Below are 22502 nucleotides of genomic sequence, written 5' to 3'. Positions count from 1 at the left end.
AGGAGTAGGTCCGGTAAGGACCGATTTTGGCCTCAAATTTCAGGTTCATCTGACGAAAGATTTTGACCACTTTTAAGTGTCTATTTCATTTGAATCAAATAGTTTATGTGAAAGATTTTAATTGATTTAGTCATTAAAAACTATCCGATTCAAGCTCAAATATGAAAAATCTACCAAATATGCCGGAAAATGTCACTTTTCAGATGGTTTTTTGTCAAAAATGAAAGTGGCTGCATCCGTGTTCATCCTCAACCTTTATATATGTTATGTATTATCATAAAATACAACTTACATTTCAATATAAAGGATGAACACGAATGCGGCCACTTTCGTTTTACACGAAACCCGTCTAAAATTTAACTAAAATGCTAGAATTGTGAAGATTTCAGTAATTTGGCATGACCTAATGGTGCAAGTATCCGATATCATGTGCATTGTTTTGTCAAAAATAGCCCATATTTATGAAGCAAAAGCATTCTTCTGTGTAATAAATAACTAAAAGTTTACATTTTAACAATTTTGTAAAACTGCTATATTTTGGGGCCGAAAAGGGGTCTTACTGGACCTACTCCTTTACAAAAGGAATATAAAAAAATACTAGAAAATAGTAAAAATATTTGTCAGTTCAATAGACAACCCCAACCTCAAACACCCAACTATAACATGACATTTGGTCATATCATCATTGTTTTAAAGTTAGAAGCCATTTGATCATTTGCCGTCCGACCGATCAGGTTTAATCAGTCACTTTTGGAGGGTGTCTTCCTCCTATTCCCACTTTTTAAAAATACTATTCCTTCTATTCCCACTTGCAAATAACAATAGATGTTTTGATAAATAATTTGTTTTTATAACAATCAGGGTTAATTAGAATTTCACCTAAGATTTACCTGTACTTTTTTTTTTTTTTAAAGCATAACATATTGGCAGCAGTCTAAACGGGCGCAATCGTATGTTTTATTTTTGGCGCAAATGAAACCATCTAATTTTAAAACATGTGGCGCAAACGTAGCATCTGAGAAAAAAAGTTGTGGCGCAAAAGGACGCATTTTTGGCGCAAACGGATCTCTCCCGTTTAGGTTTAATACCTTGTGTATTTGTAATATGTTTCTTTTTTCATCAAATAAATACTTAAAAATAGAGAAAAATTATGATAAATAGATTGGAATCAGATTTATTTTTAAATTTTTGAATTTGTAACTTTAAAAAATTGTCTGCTTTACTAATAAATCATGATATAAATAATATTATAACCAAGTATAATCTTATATATATAAATCTTTATTCTCACAAACCAAATAACAGAAAGGTATAGAGATAATTTTACATATTTCAATACAATTACATAAATATATAATGTACGAAAGTAGATAGAGGCATTCACAATTGTTCACCCAGAAAAGTTCAATTTGTTATTGATCTCCTTTATAAGTTTACAAAGTTCGTTCAGTTCTGTACATTTTGGGGAATTCATTAAGTCATAAAACTTCAATGTGTTTGTTCTATTTCTATTGTAAAATGCAATACATAATGTTTACTACAATTATCGAAAGCTGAACAATTAAAAATGTAATGGTATTCATCACCAATGGCATCTGAATATTAACACAATACACATTTTCTGTTTTCTCTTTCTATGTTTTGCCATCTTCCAGTTTCTATTGGAGATTTCATGTTCAAAGTTCCAAATTTAAGAAATAAGGATATCTGCCATTCATCCAAAATAAATATTTCTCAAAGTAACTTTAAATTAACGATAATTTAATGCTTTTGATGATTCCTATTGGCTTAAGATGTGGAATAAAAGTATACTTTAAAACATAATTACTTGGACCAATAATCAAAGATATAAAATAATGGGTGAAAACTGTTAACTTTACTTCATTATTTATTTTGTTTAAAAAAAACCAGAATTCATACAGATGCAAAAATAACTTATTACCTGTTCTAATAAAAAAAAAAAAAAAAACACTGGTCAATTAACAGTTGATAAAAAAATGTTTGTACAGTATAATCCTTTGTTTGCACAAGTTTTCCTTCTATTCCCACATGAAATTTTACCTTTTCTTACCAGATTTATAAAAAGTAGGAATAGAGGGAATGAACCTTTTGGAGAAGGTCATAAACAATTTTTCCGACGTAGTCGGTATAGTTTCGGTTTGTGCCTTTTGAACTTAAGGACGCTTAACTATGGCAACAGAATACGCATGCCCGAAAATCCTTTCTGTGATTGGACAAAATGCTGTCATGCTGGGTGATTTGGTTGTGTTTGAAAAAACGTCTCGTTAATTATATCGTGATGGAAAGCAAGTGAAAAACTATAAATATTTGAACTAGATCTTACAAAGATTTATACTTTTATTAAAATAATTGTTTCTCCAATAGCTCTTTGCATCCGTGACAGCTGTTTATTCGGGACAATTATATAATTTTTAATGTAAACCTTGTTTTACGAACGTACATGACTTTTAGAACGTGCCTACGTTTGTGAGATTTTCGCGGGGTATTGATGAATGTAAACGGAAAGATACGAGGACCGAGAATACTGAACACAAACAGAGAAAACGTTATTTAAATGGTATCTTTTCTGAAGGTTATCGAAATGATAGTTTTAAACATATTCTCAAATTCAAATACGTCGGATATCATTTTTAAAGATAGTTCTTGTTTTTTATATAAACTGAAGAAGAGATCATTTTCCTGTTGCAGGTCGACGACGAGCCTAAGGGTTTAACGAACTTGGCAACCCATGAGGATCTTTCACGGTCGGAATTATTGTTAACAGGTTATCAACATTTGTTTGATAATTTCCTTCATTTTTTCAGGCTATCGTTATAAAGTGTCTTTTGACCCCCACTCACATGCCATTCTTGAATAGCACTTATTTAAGTTCCTAAATCTGTTTCAATATATAGAAACAAAAACATACATATCCCTATGGACACTCAATGTGCCTCTTTAACAGCAGACTTGTTACTGTACTTTTATAAATCACAGTTTATGGCCAAGCTAGGTAAAGCCCTGTCTTTAACCGATAAGTTCAAACATTTTCTTGATGATATTGTTGAACAATAATCAAGAGTTCTCGAAAAAAAAAATGACGAAATTTTTCAAAAGAAGATTAACTTAAAAAAATCAAATATCAACAGCAATAAAAGAGGGACGAAAGATACCAAAGGGACAGTCAAACTCATAAATCTAAAACAAACTGACAACGCCATGGCTAAAAATGAAAAAGACAAACAAACAACAGCACACACGACACAACATAGAAAACTAAAGAATAAACAACACGAACCCCACCAAAAAACTAGGGGTGATCTCAGGTGCTCCGGAAGGGTACCAGTATTTCGATATTAACAATTATCATAAGTTATGAATATACTGAATAAATAAACTCATCATAGATACCAGGACTAAATTTTGTATATGCGCCAGACGCGCGTTTCGTCTACAAACGACTCATCAGTGACGCTCGAATCCAAAAAAGTTTAAAAAAAAAAAAATCAATAAAGTACAAAGTTGAAGAGCATTGAGTTCCAAAATTCCTAAAAGTGTTGCCAAATACAGCTAAGGTAATCTATGCCTGAGGTAGAAAAGCCTTATTATTTCAAAAAATTCAAAATTTTGTAAACATTTAATTCATAAATAACAATATCAATGATAATTCATGTCAGCACAAAAAGTGCTGACTACTGACTACTACCCAACTACAAATTTAAGGCATTATTTCATTCATGACTTGGATTTTGAACTTGATTATTTTATATTTTTACCTGTGAAAAACGTGCACAAAGTAAACAGTAAAGATCATCTCAAAATATCACATTATTTTCTTCAATGAAAACAACTATTTTTACTTAAAAGTCACCGTGAGTGCGGTTTAATATATCAACCTGTCATGATACATACTTATATAACAAATTTTTAGAATATTTGGTTCAACAATTTCCTTTGTAATCGGTGTTCGTGATTTCAAAAATAATAACTTTGAGACAAGCCTTTAAACACAAATTTATACACAAATACAGTGATGGCTGATTCAAGGGCAGAATACGGAGAAGGACAAGCCCCCATGTTATGCCAAATCTGTGAAATTTCCAGAGACATAAAGTGGAAGTGTTTGGATTGTGATTTACTTATGTGTCAAGAATGTAAGGAAAAAATTCATCCAAAGTTTGTTAAGCTAGACAGTGAGCACAAAATTGTCTACATAAAAAATGTCGGACATACGGAAGTTCAAGTCATCAGTTATGAAGGAGAGATACATTTTGATAACATTAAATGTACCGAACATTTAGATATAAACTGTTGCCTGTATTGCAAATCATGTGCTAAACTGGTGTGTTTACAATGTGTAATAAAAACACATAAATCCCATATTTTTGAAGACATAAAAACTGGATATTCTATCAAGAAAGACAATGTGAGGAAGAAAATTCTCACACTGAAAGAGCAAGAACAAACTGTAACAACTGAAATTGAAAAATTGGAAAAAATAAAAGAAGAGACAAAGCTTAAAGTTTCACAAGTAAATGAAAAAATAACAAATCACGAAAATGTTGTAAAAGAAAAAATAGAAAAGTACACTCAATCTTTAAGGGAGGAATTGAATAAAAAAGGGTGTTCAATACAAATGGACATTGAAAAAGAAATTGGCGAAGTCAATGATATGCGGGTGAAAATACAAGAAAAGGTGAAGCTAGCAGATGACTTTCTTACCAATAAAGATGGCAACATTTTTTTCAAGACATATGATGAAATGGAAAAATCTTTGATAGGAGATGTTCAACCTGTTTCACTAAGAAAGGAAAACCTAACAACATTTGTTCCGGGAAAGCTAGAACAATGTCATTTTGGAGCTTTAAAATCTACCAATGGCTCTTCAGACGAGGATGAAATTTTTTGTGCGAAAGTGGAATTAAACATTAGAAACGAATATATAACATCTGTTCCCTGGGTCAGAAATGTAAAACGCTCCCCTGACGGCCACATTTGGATAAACATGTTCGTGTATTCAAGTCAAGGCCCAGTTGGATTCATACAAAAAAACAAACCAAAAGGAAACAATCTAGAAAAAATCTCATTTTATAATATCATTGTTCATGACATGATTGTTACCCTTTGGAATGATACGTTACTTTGCACAAATGATAACAAAATTAAACGTATTGTCAATACAACTGGCGAACTAAGAAATTCCATATATAATGTAGGAAATCTAGTTCCTGTGTCCATTTGCATGAAGGACAATTTTATTGTGGTTGGAGCCATAAATAAGGATTACCCTAAATATGGAAAAAGAGTAGTGATAAAAATGAATAAGAATGGAAGACATGACAATAGACTTGAATATAATACATCTGGAGAACCAATGTTCATATATCCGATTTCTTTGGCTTGCACAAATCATGCACAAAATATATTTGTTGTAGATGGATTATCAGATATTCATGGAGATAGAATAACAATGCTCATGCAAGACAATGATGACTATAACATTAGGTATTATAAAGGTCACTCAAATATAAATTCATTCCACAAAAAGTTCACACCAACGGCTATTCAGGCAGCACCATCAAACAACATCATAGTAAATGCCATGGGGTCCAATACACTACACATCCTAAATGCATCTGGACAACTTTGTGCATATATAGATTTGAGTGACACAGGCAAACAAAAAGGCTATTCTCTATGCTGCACTACAAAACAACTTTTTATCGGGTGTCTATTCGTTGAAGAGGATATATGTGCTTCAAACAGAGAACAAACCATTGCAAAACTATATGAACTTAGCATAGAAGGTTGTTCATATTTAGTTTAAAGCAAAATTATAATTTACATTTTAATTTAAGTGAATACCTTTTTTTGAAATTTTCACCAGGAAATAATACGGCTACGCGTAAATACATTAACATCAGGTAAAATATAATTAAAAGATTTTAAAAATAACTCTGGATAAAACTAGCTGGAACATAGTACTGTACATAACGAACTAAAGTTACACTCTGATACCATTTGCATCTTTGTTGTATCAAATAACTTGTTTTATGGATTTCAATTTCAGATACAAAACAGAATATTATTGCACTGTAACAAATAATGTAAGCTGCCACACATGTCCTTTATTTTTCATATTAAATCATAAAAATCAATGTTTAGTTTTGAATCTGTTTATTTAGTTATTGATTATTGTACTGCTGTCTTTATGGCATCATGATTTGATTTATAAAATATGTATTTGTATATAAACGTGCCTGTCCTCTTATCATGAACCTCTCCAGTTTGTTTCAGGTTATATATTGTCATACATGTATATGTATTTTGCTATTGATTACAGATAGTTGGTACTCTCTGTAAACATCTTAACTATTTGTTTACATTTAAGACAAACAAGCACTGGACACATTGGACAACATCAAAAGGTCAGAATAAATATCTTCAACCGCACATGATAATAAACAAGCCTAGAATAAAAAAAAGTTTGGTTTTAGATGCAGAGAATTAGCTTTCACAAGACGCCATTATACTACAAAAGGTTATTAAATATCTCTTAATTCATATCAGGTAAAAAATGGTCCAAGACCTATAATATTTGGCTGAAAAAAAACATGATTTTCCCCATATTTACAAAACAAGTCACGACTGTTTAAAGAAGCAAACATGTTTTGCTTTTATATTTCTGGTCTGAAAACTTTTAATTTTGAATGGGTGGATTTGTTAGGTAAAGGTCACAAATAAAAGGTCATGACAAACTCAAATTACAATGAACAATAAGAGTTGGATGACTTCATCAGTTAATTGATGTTCGATTCTCGTAAATCTTTTAGGAAAACGAACAAAAAACGAGGAAACCGCATGAACTCCAAAGGAAGCGGGACTGGATGTGACGGTATTGGAAGCGTCTCCTAATTTGCATACTACATTGTATATCAAGTTAAGAAATGAGAACACAATTTCAAATAAAGATGTGGAACAAAATGAAGTTTGTACTAACAGCAACAAACAAAAGACACAGTAAGGGGATATTAAATGTGTAAAACCATTTAAATAATACTGATGTTATTGCACGCTATGTGATACACTTGGCTGTTTGCAATGGCAGAAACATGTCTCAAGCAATGTAAATTGATACCATATAAATCACATATTTTGAAGTAATAGGTGATATTCAATCATGAAATTCAATATGTGGAAACAAAACAAAACATTTTGGAAAACGATAAGGGACTCTAACGAATGTTATTGAAAGATACCAGAGGACAGTCAAACTTATAGATCGTAAATATCAGATCGTTGGTTTTGCCGTTTGAATGGTTTTACACCAGTAATTTTGGGGCCATTTATAGGCCCTAAAGACTAAGCAACATGAACCTCGTCAAAAACTTGGGATGATCTCATGTGCTCCTGAAGGGTAAGCAGATCCTGCTTGACATGGGGCACCTATCGTGTTGCTCATGTTATTACAAAACCGGTAAATAGTCTCATTCGGAAGGTCACATTCATGAAAAGGGAAGTGGATTGTAGTAACATTGTAAGGAACATATCTGATATCATCCGTGAAACAGTTATAACATAACGGTCAAACAAAACGTGATGGTGTAAAATTTACGAAGATATGATTTCAACTTCACCATCATTTGGAACTCTTGATATAATAGCTTCCTTGTGAGCAGCACCCCTCTATCAAGAAAATCATGATAAGAAATACAAGCAAGGGAATATCGTATCACTTGGGAGATGTATACTACAAAGAAATGGAAAGTTCACAATCAGAAAACTGAAATCATCTCTCTTGTCACAAAGTTTTGTTTTCAACCGACCCTCATTATCAATGTCTAGATGTAAGTCAAGATATGAGGCAGACTTAACTGTATCTGTTGTATTCTTTTGGAACGAAAATTGGACATGCAACTTTTTTTGCTCTACGATTTTTTGTCGTGTCACTGTCTGGTGGCTGTCGTGATAGTGTCTTACCACAGTCGTGCGACTGTCGTGCGACTGTCGTGCGACTGTCGTGCGATAAACATTTTGTTGTGGGTACTAACATTGTCGCAAGACACTCGTGATACATCGTACGATTGTCTCACGAATACCAAATTTCGTACGATGTCTGTCGTACGACAGTGGTACCAGGGATCTCCATGGATGAAAATTGAACCATGGAGGAACTTTCACCATTACAACCCGTGTCTACGCTGTACAGTGTAGCGCGATCGGAAGTATTTTATCCCTCCATACAAGGAATGGTGAACATGCTAATTCATTGCTTATTTAAATTATATTTATTTTAATTTTCATTATAGAATTAGAAGTATCAATATTTTCATTTATTGCCGTTTTTAACCATTCAAATGCCAAGTCTTCATGGTCCCCCCTTAGTCGAGAATGACCAAAAGCTGTCATGAAGGTCCCCGTGTAGATTTCTTGTATTTTTGGTAATTGTTATGGGGGTTAAAAATCATATGATGTGGAGCTTATTTTTCATGGACACTGTCAAATTCAGAACCCATTACCGGTATGGCTGATTTGCAGCAACAACAAAACGATTCGTACGGGTTATGTTAAAGGTTAAAGAGATTTGTAAAGCAAACGTTGACAAATGAAAAGGTTTTTAATGACTTTATCTGGCAAATTGATGCTGTGCAACATGCATCTTTCGAGTCTGAATAGAAACCGGAAACGCGGATGTATCAATTTGATTGTAATATACGAAATGAATTCGGAATTACGATACGATATTTTTTTACAGGAAATATTTAAGTTTTTACTTTTAAACTTTTAAAGTAATTCTAAATTATCGTTACAGCAGTACTCGAGTTATTTGCGATGAAATAATATTTACTGTTTTGCGTCTTGTACTTCTTAAGAAAAGGGGGATGCTGATTGCGTAAGTCAAAAAATAGCACGTGTCCGACTTGTTAAACTGTTTTCTTTGTAACTGGATTATTAATTTATTTATTTAACCTAAATTATCATAATCATTTGCTGAAACTTAGTTGATTAATTCGACAAATGGATCGTCTATCCTCATATAGTATTCTCCTGTCTGGTTTGTTGATCTACCTGTATACAAGCTCCGGTACAAGTGATTAGCGATCTTAATCCGGATATCCCTCAGGCGTTAGAACTGTATTGATTATAACATAAAAAGCCCAATGGTTATGCAATTACATGCATTTGATCATAATTGATAAAAAAATGGCGTCAGGCTACAAAAAACGATGAAGTTTTGAACGATGGCGGAAGACAATTTAACGATGGCGCAAGACAATTTAACGATGGCGCAAGACAATTTAACGATGGCGCAAGTCATTTGACGATGGAGCAAGACATTTGAACGATGGCGGGGCGCCATCGTTAAACAGGCCATGGAGATCCCTGGGTACGTTCATCGTGCAACATATTTTTGTTTTATTTAAAATAATAGTTATCAAAGGTACCAGGATTATTATTTAGTACGCCAGACGCGCGTTTCGTCTACATAAGACTCATCAGTGACGCTCACACCAAAATATTTATAAAGCCAAACAAGTACAAAGTTGAACATGTTGAAGAGCATTGAGGATCCAAAATTCAATAAAGTTGTGCCAAATACGGCTAATGAAATCTATGCCTGGAATAAGAAAATCCTTACCAAAACAAACTGAATTAAAAAAAAAAAAAAAAATAAAAAGGGACGATATCAAAAAATCAATGAAGGATAAAAAAAACTTAATTCAAAAAGTTTCGGTTGGGGGGTCAAAATTGCTGCAAGTTTGGTTTACTTGACATCGATTTTATATATATATCCTTATTGGTTAATCAATTTTTCCAAAATTTAGTTAAGAGGGGTGTAGGGGGTCAATGAAAAAACTATATGAATTCAGATTTTTATCCTACATTGAACTTTTGATGTCGTCCCTAACAGCAATAACTGTCCTTTCTAATCTTTCTATCAACCATCTTATTAAAAAGTATAGCTTTTCATATTAATGCGTCTGAAATTTATGAAAATGTACTTCCCTGTAAAAGAATACTATTACAAGTATTTTAATATAAACAATTATCATAGGTTATGAATATACTGAATCAAAATCCCCAACTACAAATGCATTATTTCAATCATGACTTGGATTTTAAACTTGATAATCTTATATTTTTAGCTTGAAAAACGTGTTACATATAAAGATAATCTCAAGATATCACATTACTTTCTTTTACCTTGAGTACGGTTTTAAATATCAACATGTCATGATACATATTTAGATAACACATTTATAGAATATTTGGTTCAACATTTTCCTTTATAATCGGTATTCGTGATTTGAGAAAAGATAACTTTGAGACAATCCTGTACACACAAGTTTATACACAAATAAAGTGATGGCTGATTCAAAAGACGAATACGGAGAAGGGCAAGTTCCTATGTTATGCCAAATCTGTGAGATTGCAAGAGGTATAGAGTGGAAATGATTGGATTGCGATTTACTTTTGTGTCAAAAATGTAATGAAAAAAATCATCCAAAATTTGTTAAGTTAGACAGTGAGCACAAAATTGTCCACATAAAAAATGTCGGACATAAGGAAGTTCAAATCAGCAGTTGTGAAGAAGAGATGCATTTTAATAACATTAAATGTACCGACCATTTAGATCAAAACTGTTGCCTGTATTGCAAAACATGTGATAAACTGGTGTGTTTACAATGTGTAATAAAAACACATAAATCCCATATTTTTGAAGACATAAAAACTGGATATATATTCCATCAAGAAAGATAATGTGAGGAAGAAAATTCTCACACTGAAAGAGCAAGAACAAACTGTAACAACTGAAATTGAAAAATTGGAAAAAATAAAAGAAGAGACAAAGCTTAAAGTTTCACAAGTAAATGAAAAAATAACAACTCACGAAAATGTTGTAAAAGAAAATATAGAAAAGTACACACAATCTTTAAGGGAGGAATTGAATAAAAAAGGGTGTTCAATACAAATGGGCATTGAAAAGGAAATTGGCGAGGTCAATGATATGAGAGTAAAAATACAAGATAAAGTGATGAAAGCAGAGGACGCAATTACCACTAAAGGTGGAAAGAAGTTTTTCAAGAAATATGATGAAACGGAAAAATCTTTAATAGATGTACCACTTGCTCCACACAGTAAAGAAACCATACCAACCTTTGTCCCAGGAGAGTTAGATCAAGGCAATTTCGAAAATTTGAAATATGTCAATGGCACTTCAGTCGAGAAAGAAATTTTTTGCGCGAAGGTGGAAGTAAAACTTGAAAAAGAATATAAAACAACTGTTCCTTGGGTTAAACATGTTATATGTTCCCTTGATGGCCACATTTGGATAACCATGAGCTTGTTTTCAAGACCTGGGCCATATGGACTCTTACAAAAAGTTAAACCAAAAGGAAGCATCCTGGAGGAAATTTCTCAGTATCTAATTAGTGTTCATGATATGATTGTTACCCCTTGGAATGATATTTTACTATGCACAAATGGTAACAAAATTAAACGTATTGTAAATACAACTGGGGAATTAAGAAATTCTAAATATAATGTAGGATCTCTAATTCCTGTGTCCATTTGCATGAAGGACAATTCTATTGTGGTGGGAGCGATCAATAATGATTATCCACAATATGGAAAAAGAGTAGTGATAACAATGAACGAGGATGGACGACATGACTATAGACATGAATATAATACATCTGGAGAACCAATGTTCATATATCCGATTTCTTTGGCTTGCACAAATCATGCACAAAATATATTTGTTGTAGATGGATTATCAAATAAATATGGAGATAGAATAACAATGCTTATGCAAGATAATCATTGCAATAAAATTCAATATTATCAAGGTCATCCAAGTATAAATTCATTCCACAAAAAGTTCAAACCAACGGCTATTCAGGCAGCCCCATCAAACAACATTATAGTAAATGACTTAGGCACCAATACACTTCATATCCTTAGCCAATCTGGACAACTTTGTGCATATATGGACTTGAGTGACATAGGCATACAAAAAGGCTTTTCTCTTTGCTGCACTTCAAAAAAACTTTTTATCGGAAATGTAATCAGCCCAGAGGATGTAGGAGCTTTAAACAAAGAACTACCAATGGCAAAATTATATGAACTTAGCACAGAAGGTTGTTCATATTTAGTTTAAAGCAAAATTATAATTTACATTTTAACTTAAGTGAATACCTTTTTTTGAAATTTTCACCAGGAAATACTACAGCTACGCGTAAATACATAACATCAGGTGAAATATAATTAAAGATTTCAAAAATAACTCTGGATAGAACTAGCTGGATCATAGTACTGTACATAACGAACTAAAGTTACACTCTGATACCATTTGCATCTTTGTTTTATCAAATAACTTGTTTTATGGATTTCAATTTCAGATACAAAACAGAATATTATTGCCCTGTAATAAATAATATTCCATCATAAAAATCAATGTTTAGTTTTGAATGTGTTTATTTAGTTATTGATTATTGTAATGCTGTCTTTATGGCATCATGATTTGATTTATACAATATGTCTTTGTATATAAACGTGCCTGTCCTCTTATCATCAACCTTTCCAGTTTGTTTCAGGTTATATATTGTCATATATGTATGTCAATTTTGCTATTGATGACAGATAGTTGGTACTCTCTGTACACATCTTGCCTATTTGTTTACATTTAAGACAAACAAGCACTGGACATATTGGACAACATCAAAAGGTCAGAATAAATATTTTCAACCGCACATGATAACAAACAAGCCTAGAATAAATAAGGTTTGGGCTGAGATGCAGAGGATTAGCTTTCACAAGGCGCCAATATATTACAAAAGGTTATTTAATATCTCTTAAATCATATCAGGTAAAAAATGGTCCAAGTCCTATAATATTCGGCTGAAAAAAACCCATGATTTTCCCCATATTAACTAAACAAGTCACGACAGTTTAAAGAAGCAAATATGTTTTGCTTTTATAATTCTGGTCTGAAAACTTTTAATTTTGAATGGGTGGATTTGTTGAGCAAAGGTCACAAATTTGTATGAAAAAAGGTCATGACAAACTCAATTACAATGAACAATTAGAGTTGGATGACTTCTTTGAGCAACATCAGTTAATTGATGTTCGATTCTGGTAAATCTTTTAGGAAAACGAACAAAAAACGACAGAACCGCACATTAACTCCAAAGGAAGCGGGACTGGATGTGTCTATATTGGAAGCGTCTCCTAATTAGCATGCTATATCAAGTTAAGAAATGAGAACACAATTTCCAATAAAGATGTTGAACAAAATGAGGTTTGTACTAACAGCAACAAACAAACGACACAGTAAGGGGATATTTAAAAATGTTTAAACCATTCAAATAATACTGATGTTATTGCACGCTATGTGATACACTTGGCTGTGTTCAATGGCAGAAACATGTCTCTAGCAATATAAAATAATAACATATAAATCCCATATTTTGAAGTAATAGGTGATATTCAATCATGAAATTCAATATTTGGAAACATAACATAACATTTTGGAAAACGATAAGTCCCTCTAACGAATGTTATAAAAAAAGTATATAAAAGAGGTGAGAAAAATTCCAGAGGACAGTCAAACTTATAGATCGTAAATATCAGACCGTTGGTTTTGCCGTTTGAATGGTTTTACACCAGTAATTCTGGAGCCCTTTATAGGCCCTAAAGACCTATAAGCAACATGAACCTCGTCAAAAACTGGGGTGATCGCATGTGCTCCTGAAGGGTAAGCAGATTCTACTTGACATGGGGCACCTATCGTGTTGCTCATGTTATTACAAAACCGGTAAATAGTCTAATTCGGAAGGTCACATTCATGAAAAAGGAAGTGGATTGTGGTAACATTGTGAGGAACATATGTGATATCATCTGTGAAACGGTTATTCCATAACGGTCAAACAACTCGTGATGGTGTCCGTAAAATTACGAAGGGATGATTTCAACTTCCCCTTTGGAACTCTTGATATAACAGCTTCCTTGTGAGCAGCAACTCTCTATCAAAGAAATCATGATGAGAAATACAAGCAAGGGAATATCGTATCAGTTGGGAGATATATACTACAAAGAAATGGAATGTTCACATACGGAAAGCTGAAATCATCTCTTTTGTCGTAAAGTTTTGTTTTCAACCGACCCTCATTGTCAATGTCTAGATGTAAGTCAAGATATGAGGCAGAGTTAACTGTATCTGTTGTATCCTTTTGGGACTAAAATTGGACATGCACCTTTTTTGCTCTACGATTTCTTGTCGTGTCACTGTCTGGTGGCTGTCGTGATAGTGTCTTACCACAGTCGTGCGACTGTCGTGATATAAACATTTTGTTGTGGGTAACAACATTAACCATTTTAATATAAAAAAAATCGTACGGCTGTTGCCTGACTGTCGTACGACAATACTACGACTGTCGCAAGACACTCGTGATACAGTCGTACGATTGTCTCACGAATACCAAATTTCGTACGATGCTCGCACAACATTGATTATCTGTCGTACGACAGTAGTACGTTTGTCGTGCAACATATTTTTGTTTTATTTAAAAGAATACAATTCGGCGGAATGAATGTTTGGAAAAACATACCGTCTGCCGTTTAAAGAGGATAGCTATTCCACCAGAACGATTACGCTTGGTCCTGCTGAATAGCCGCCTTGCAGGACTCCATCAAGAGCAAAATATGGTCCTGTTAGCGTTGATTTGAGCCCGTGAACAGTATAGGAACCAGTGAAACGCCCGACGTTGGTGAGTTAGGCCATGGATCGAACGGCGCTTGTTGTTTTGGCAGTATAGTATATACTGATGCAAGAGTTGGAGCAGGAATCTGCCGGTGATTTTGTTGGATTCATGCGGATGGAGCCTGGCATGTTTCAAAACAGTAGCATGACAGTCGTACGACAGTGGCACGACAACGACACGACAGTAACACGCGCATCCCATGACATGAAATTCTGAAAAATAGCCTCAAACAACTAACGATTGTCGTACGACTGTCGCACGACCAACTTGTGACTTACCTACTACAGTACAATTACAGTTCTTTTTTCTCTGTCGTGGACATTTTTCTCCCATCGTGGACATTTTTCAAGACAGTGCCACGACAACTGTTTTATAGATCTTCCACGACAAAAAATCGTACGATCTGTTGTGACCGGGATTTTATCTCTAGTTCAATTGGAAAATTGAGCAATTTTTTCAATTACTGAGGGACAAAACTCTAGAATGGTGTTGTGTGGTAATACGCATTCTGTATAAGTGCCATAACATGTGGTTGAGGCAAACTAAATTTATTGTGAAGATACTACACCATGTACACATTTAGCAATTTTTTCATTTATAAAAGGAACATAAATAAAGAACGATGAAAGTGATGCCACCCAATTTGAACTTGATCTGTTATCGGTGGTAATAAGAATTGTGTATTACATTTTGTTGAGCTCAAATAAAGTTTATAGCATGAAAGTCTTAATTAAATATTTTGCAATTAATTCCTTTACAACTGTAATTAAGATTTTGACCAATCTTGTGGTGGATGATTGACCAAGGCAAATTATTTCCTTATTGATTTTGAAGTCTCTTGGTCAAGGATCATGGTCATAGCAATTAAAAAGCATAATTTACCTAAATTGTCAACAGGCTTTACAGTCTTAAATGACTCCACTAGCACATAAAAAAATTTACTATACCAATCCATTAAGAATGATACTCAGTTCAGCACTTATGGTGTTTCTGTAATTTTTAGTTTGTCCTCTCACTAGTGTCTATGGGATTTACCCAACATCATATAATGTTAAGTTAGCTACATTTGTCTATATCTTAGATGGGCATGATCAAACATGAATGGGCCTGTTATGATGGCAATGTCTCTTTGTTGAATCCTTATTTTACCTTTTAAACCTCCAAAAGAATTTGCTACTACAAAATTTTAATAGAAAACTATTTTAAACTAAGGAATATATCTCCCTCGTTCTGATTCCTTGTCCAGCATTGGCTATAATTCTTTGTTCTTTTTGGATTATAGCCCTTCAACTTTTTGATGTCTTTATTTTCTTTTATTTTCAAATATTTAGACATCGAGCATCACTGAAGAGACATTTATTTTTATTGAAATGTGAATCTGGTGCAGAAAAGTTGGTACCATTAATGTGTTTGGACATGTTGGATCTTTTGAGGTTTTCGTTTGTATGAAGCATCCAGGTCTTCCATCTCCTGAAATATAAAGCTTTTAAGAAGTTAGCTAACGCCATCCCGCCGGATCACTATCCCTATGTCGAGTTTTCAGCGACAAAAGTCGCAGGCTAGACAAAAATCATGACCCCTTCTGAAAGATTTCAACTGGAGAATTTGGTTTCGGTCGTGAAATTAAGTGGTCATGGGCCAGTGACCAACTAATTGTTTTGAATCCTGTTAAATGTTGTGCTTTAATATATGTATAGGTTAGCGCATAATCAAAATGCTTCTTTTGAATGACTTACTGTCAGTGAACGGGTTAACAATAAACTCATCATAGATACAGACCTTCTAAAAGAAAAAGACAAGTTTTGAGTTTCAGAACCTTTACCTGCAGAATATGTAGGCTTCTCTTGTCCTCTGAGTCACTACTAGAGCTTTTCTCGGCAGGTATACCAGGTACTGCTCCACTTTTCTTCTCGTGGCTATTCTTCCTCAGCATTAATTGGAGAATCGAGAATTAATATATTTATTGTTAACTATTTGTTAAACTTTTCACAAAATTTTGTTAACTCACTGTGATACATTTTTTTTTTGTTAAATGTTTTTTGAATTTTTGTTGAAAATATCAAACATAATTTGGTATATGCTATCTTTTTTTTTCTCTTGTTTTAAAATATATGATAAATAGATTATTATATGTCATTTTCCATATGGTCCGTGGTATCAGCCCTCTGGCTTGATATGGGAGTCTAGGGCTGATACCAGGATCAATATGGAAAATTCCATGCAATAATCTTTAAGTAATAATAATAATTTCGGATACCTTAAATAGTAGTTGACTGTCCCTTTGGTATCTTTCGTCCCTCTTTTAGTTATTATTTAATTTAGAAAAAACTGAGACTATTGAATATCTAGAGACCAAAGATATTGTTAAAAAATTTTGCGTTACGAAATTCCCGTCAAAATGTGGCATTCGAAATACATCTTTTGTTTTCCAGCTGTTTTTAATACTACATTTCATTAGTAACTGCTTTTTTTCCTGCTTTAGCATAGAAGTGCTGACTACCGGTCTGGTGATACTCTCGGGGACTTAAAACTCCACCGGCAGTGGCGTCGACCCAGTGGTTGTAAATAAACTAATCATAGATACCACGATTAAATTTAATAGTTACGCCAGACGCGCGTTTCGTCTACAAAAGACTCATCAGTGACGCTCAAATCTAAAAAAGTTAAAAATGCCAAATAAAGTACGAAAATAAGGAGCGTTGAGAACCAAAATTCCAAAAAAGTTTAGCCAAATATAGCTAAGGTAATCTATTCCTGAGGTAGAAAAACCTTAGTATTTTAAAAATTCAAAAGGTTAGTAAACAGTTAGTTTATAAATATGACCATATCAATGATAATTTATGGCAGCACAGAAGTGCTGACTACTGGGTCGGTGATACCTCCAGGGAATTATAACTCCACCAGCAGTGGCATCGACCCAGTTGTAAAAAAACTACAGTACTCCCTGACATTCCAGAATCACGGCCGCGTGTAGCATCTCTAATCCATACCTGTGCTGAAGATTTCTGTTTTGATCTAAAAAAAAAAATCAAAATGTAAATCTTAGTTCAAATAATATATGAAATAATAAACTAAATTAATAATGGCAATGATGGTATCAAACTTCATATTTTGTCATATTCAGAAACGGGGAATTATACATGCATATGTATATATAAAATTATATCTAATTGGAAATCATTATGTTTTCATATATCAACGAGGCAGCTACATAACAGCACGAAATATAAAAAATTATCTACCAATAAAATTAACCTATGTGGGTATATGTAAATGATAGTGCACACACAGAAATGTCTCGACTGCTTAACTGATCATTATTGAATCATGGTTGTAATCTTGAAGAAAAAAGGTTATACACTCCAATCATTACAAAAAAATAACATCATAAATAATCAAAGTAAATGAGGTCAAGGTCAAATGAACCAGGTAAGATAAAATTGTGCACATTTAAAGACTTTAGATGAGTTTGGCTATTTATTTTAGGTATATTTTGTCATATAGCACTTCAACGTGTTCGGTACTTATACATCTTCGAATTTCAAATGTTTAACTTTGAGCGTTCCTGATGAAGGTAAGTCTTTTGTAGACGAAACGCGCGTCTGGCGTATATATTAAATTTAGTTCAGGTATCTATGATGAGTTTATTTACAATTGTTGTATAAATATTAACTTTAAGTAGCTGTGTAAATAATTTTAAACATCAATTTACAGAAACTGAAATAACAACTGAGAAACTTAAAACTTAAAATTTCTAGTTTGAAATCCTATAATTTCACCCATATGATAAACTGAGACTGCAAAAGTCACAATCATAGATTGTATAATCAATAATCAAGTGGATTTTAAAATTGTAGATTTTTATTACCTGCATTTATCAAAATAAGTCTGGGGACCATCTCAAAATTTCAAGTTTTGTTAAAAAAGAAAAGAAAAGAGTAATTGTCGGATGCACACATTTTTAAATCGTGATGATTTTACCTGTATTTATTTAAGATGAAAAATATATATGAAACATTTTGTTTTTAAAATCTCTTGTCTGTAAAATTTCATTTCAAATAGGTTAGTGTTAGTAAAAGAAACTTTGAGAAACACATATATGTAGATAAATAAAATTACTTGTAATGGCCGATTCAAAAGAAGAACATGGAGGAGGACAAGCCTCTATGTTATGCCAAATCTGTGAGATTGCCAGAGGTATAGAGTGGAAATGCTTGGATTGTGATTTACTTATGTGTCAAAAATGTAAAGAAAAAATCCATCCAAAGTTCAAGTTAGCTAATGAACACAAAATTGTCAACATTAAAGATGTCGGAAATAAGGAAATTAGCAGTTGTGAAGAAGAGATACATTTTGGTAATATCAAATGTACCGAACATTGCGAAGAAACTTGCTGCTTGTATTGCCAATTATGTGATAAACTTATATGTATGCAATGTGTTACTAAAACACATAAATCACATATTTTTGAAGAAATAAAGTGTGGTTATCTTATCAAGAAAGACAATTTGGTGATACATACCAAAACATTGAAAAATCACCAAGAAACATTAACAAATGAAATTGAAAAATTGGAAAAATTAAAAGACGAAAATAATTTAAAATATAGACAAGTAAAGAAGGAAATCACAACACATGAAAAGGTTGTAAAAGAGGAAGTCGAAAATTACACTTTATCTTTAATGAATAAACTGGATGAAAATTTGGATTTAATGCAACAGGGAACTGAGAAGAAAATTGACATAGTCAAAACAATGAAAGTGAAAATACAGGAAAAATTAACAAAAGCTGAGGAATTTATAAATTTAAAAGATGGCACCAAATTTTTCCAGAATATTGAGGAAATAGAAAAATCTTTAAAAGAAGATGTTCAAATGACTACATTTGAAAAAGAAACCCTGCAAAACTTTGTTCCAGGAAAGCTTGATCTTTGCAACTTTGGAAAATTGAAATCTAACAATGGCACTTCAGATGAGGACGAAAAGGCTAGTATACAACTGGAATTAAGTATTGGGAAAGAATATGTAACATCTGTATCTCATGTTACACTAGTTGTGACTTCTTCTGATGGATATTTATGGATGTGCTCCCAATTTAGTACACCAAAATTGTTGATGAAAACCAAACCAACAGGAAACATGCTACAAGAGATCACAAAGCATGAAATATTTATTAGCAGCATGGCAGTCACTCCGTGGAATGATATTTTATTATGCACAAATGACAACAGGGTCAAACGTATTGACAACCAAACAGGCCAGCTTAGAAATTCTAAATATAATGTAGGATTCTTGCGTCCTGTTTCCATATTTGTAAAAGACAATTTCACCCTGGTAGGGGCTATAAATAGAGACTATCCTGAATACGGCAGAAGGGTAGTGATAAAGATGAATGAAAACGGACAACATACTCATACAGCAGAATTCAATGAAAACAATCAACCTATTTTCATATATCCTCTCTTTTTGGCATGCACAAATTATGCGCAAGAAATATTTGTTATAGATGGATTATCATATGCTTGTGGATATAGAATAGCTATGATCTTGAAAAACAATAACATTAAGTATTATACGGGTCATTCAAGTATTAATTCATTTAACAAACCTTTTAGACCAATGTCTATTCAAGCAGCGCCATCAAACAACATCATAGTAAATGATGTAAGCACTAACACACTACATATCCTTAACCAAACTGGAAAACTTTCTGCATATATGAACCTGAGTGACATAGGCATACAAAATGGGTTTAGTTTATGCTGCAATGAAAAACAACTTTTTATTGGAAGTGAATATGACCAAAATAAAAAAGACACCAAGGCAAAAGTATATGAACTAAACATACAAGGATGTTCACATTTAGTTAAAACATAACTGTGATGAGTATTTTGTAGTGATCGAATTTAAAAAGTTTGATTGTTTTCACATTGTTTAATACTAGTAGGGAACCATTATTACATGTAATATAATAGTCAACAAAAGAAACGATACACGACTTTGGATTAAAATTTATCAATAAGTATTAAATATAAAACAAAATGAGATACAATATTTTAAAAAGCCTTCATTTGCAATGTATGCATATATGATAATGAAAACCAAAACCTGTCGGAAAAAAAACTAAATTCCGTGTAAAGAATCATAGGGTGCAAATTATTTTTGCGGAAAGTTGGATAAAAAATCGACACTCAATTTTTGAAGTACTAAATAAACTTTCAAATTTGTTTTAATAAAGTCAATATGCTAATCAAGTTTGTTCATGTTGTAAATAATGGGTTAGAATATTTTTTATTTTTTTTATTTTTGTTAAATCTCAAAAAATGCAAAAAATGCAAAAAAAAAAAAAATGTTTTCGTCTCAAATCAATACTTACGATATGAAAATAACACACTGTAAATTTCGAACCTTTCGAATTACTTTTAAGATTGGAACATTTTTTTTTATTTCAATTTACACATACTGTCTATGGTAAAGCAATTATAGTTAATGTTTACATTTTAACGATTTCTTGTGGAGCCGAACTTTGCGTAACAAATAAACGACGAAACTTTATGATTTTTAAAAGAGAATTGATGGCAAACAACGTCTTTTCCTTTATATGAGAGGTTGGCATCATTACTTGGAACTTCTGTTTTTAAAATTGTCGTTTTATGTAAATTTTGTCCAAAAAAAATAAATTTCGCCAAATGACGTCATGAAAGCAAAAACTATTTTTTTTAAACGGATTTATATTTCAGTGGTCATTAAGTATTACTACCTTCAATATTGGTTCTATAAACTGAAAACATCGTCTTAAATTTGAAAAAAAGTCGTGTATCGTTTCTTTTCTTGACTAGTATAGTTATTTTTCTATTCTCAACTTGATCAAGCATTTCACTGCCTAATAAGTACTTTTTTAATTAAACAAATTTGCATCTAATTTTTTTTCTCAAATATCTTGTTAATGTTTATCTGAAATTGACATACAATGCAATCAAAGCACTAGAACAACTTGTAAAAAAGTCACGTTATTATTGTGGCTGTAATGTTCCATATCAGTCATCTAAAATTTAGTGAAAGATTGAAAAAAACAAGTTTAATAATTTCAATGCATCCGAAGCGCTTTTCTGGATTTACTTTCATCTGGAACGCTCAAAGCCAAACATTTGAAATCCGAGGATGTATAAATACCGAAACTGTAATTAGTAACTGATAAACAATACACGTGTCAGTGTTTAAATCGAGGTATATTTTGTTTATCTGTGACTCCTCCCTTGAATGTTTGCAGAGCCATTTGTTAGTCTTTACATTTTGCCAATGCTCAAAGACACTCAATAATAAATGCACACATTATATTTTGAGCCATTCACAATATCTTGAAGAAAAAACTGATAATGATTGACCAATTTTTAAGAAGGAGATCAGTATTGATTTTCAGGTGACTATTTCAAGGTAAATGTCACAGTAGCAATAGAATGACATTTTAGCAAACTGTGGGGTTCTTGATATATGATTTTGTTTAAGAAGATTTTGAACCAAACATGTCCAACCGTCATCGAACCTAGTCTAAAAATTTGGAAAGAGAATAAAACTCCTATAATAGCCATGGTCAGTAGTACAAAGTACAGTGTCACAGTACCTATAAAAAAATGAAATTTTAGGAAAAACCTTAGGGTTTAAAAAAATCAAAGTTTTGTAAACAGTTAATTTAAAATTATTACCATATCAATAATTTATGTCAACACAGAAGTGCTTT

General features: G+C 32.5%; 3 protein-coding genes across 3 annotated transcripts; all 3 read left to right on the top strand.

The window, feature by feature from the left end:
* The first annotated feature begins 4033 nt into the window (after positions 1-4033).
* On the top strand, positions 4034-5827 carry LOC139492934 (uncharacterized). The gene has a single exon (XM_071281082.1). It carries the CDS (start codon positions 4034-4036, stop codon positions 5825-5827), a length of 1794 nt encoding a protein of 597 aa, XP_071137183.1.
* Positions 5828-10975: 5148 nt separating this feature from the next.
* LOC139492933 (uncharacterized) lies at positions 10976-12163 on the top strand. The gene has a single exon (XM_071281080.1). It carries the CDS (start codon positions 10976-10978, stop codon positions 12161-12163), a length of 1188 nt encoding a protein of 395 aa, XP_071137181.1.
* A 6726-nt stretch (positions 12164-18889) lies between these two features.
* On the top strand, positions 18890-21444 carry LOC139491751 (tripartite motif-containing protein 2-like). Its single transcript, XM_071279587.1, has one exon. The coding sequence runs from the start codon at positions 18890-18892 to the stop codon at positions 20639-20641; it is 1752 nt and encodes a 583-aa protein (XP_071135688.1). The 3' UTR covers positions 20642-21444.
* Positions 21445-22502: the final 1058 nt, after the last annotated feature.

This window comes from Mytilus edulis, chromosome 10, assembly GCF_963676685.1.
Source record: "Mytilus edulis chromosome 10, xbMytEdul2.2, whole genome shotgun sequence".
Taxonomy (NCBI): Eukaryota; Metazoa; Mollusca; class Bivalvia; order Mytilida; family Mytilidae; genus Mytilus; species Mytilus edulis.
Note: the sequence above shows the minus strand (reverse complement) of the source record. Positions and strands in the feature narration are given on the sequence as shown.

Excerpts from the sequence above, each read along its gene's own strand:
- LOC139492933 (XM_071281080.1), top strand. The coding sequence starts at position 10,976 with ATGGGCATTGAAAAGGAAATTGGCGAGGTCAATGATATGAGAGTAAAA.
- LOC139491751 (XM_071279587.1), top strand. The coding sequence starts at position 18,890 with ATGGCCGATTCAAAAGAAGAACATGGAGGAGGACAAGCCTCTATGTTA.
- LOC139492934 (XM_071281082.1), top strand. The coding sequence starts at position 4,034 with ATGGCTGATTCAAGGGCAGAATACGGAGAAGGACAAGCCCCCATGTTA.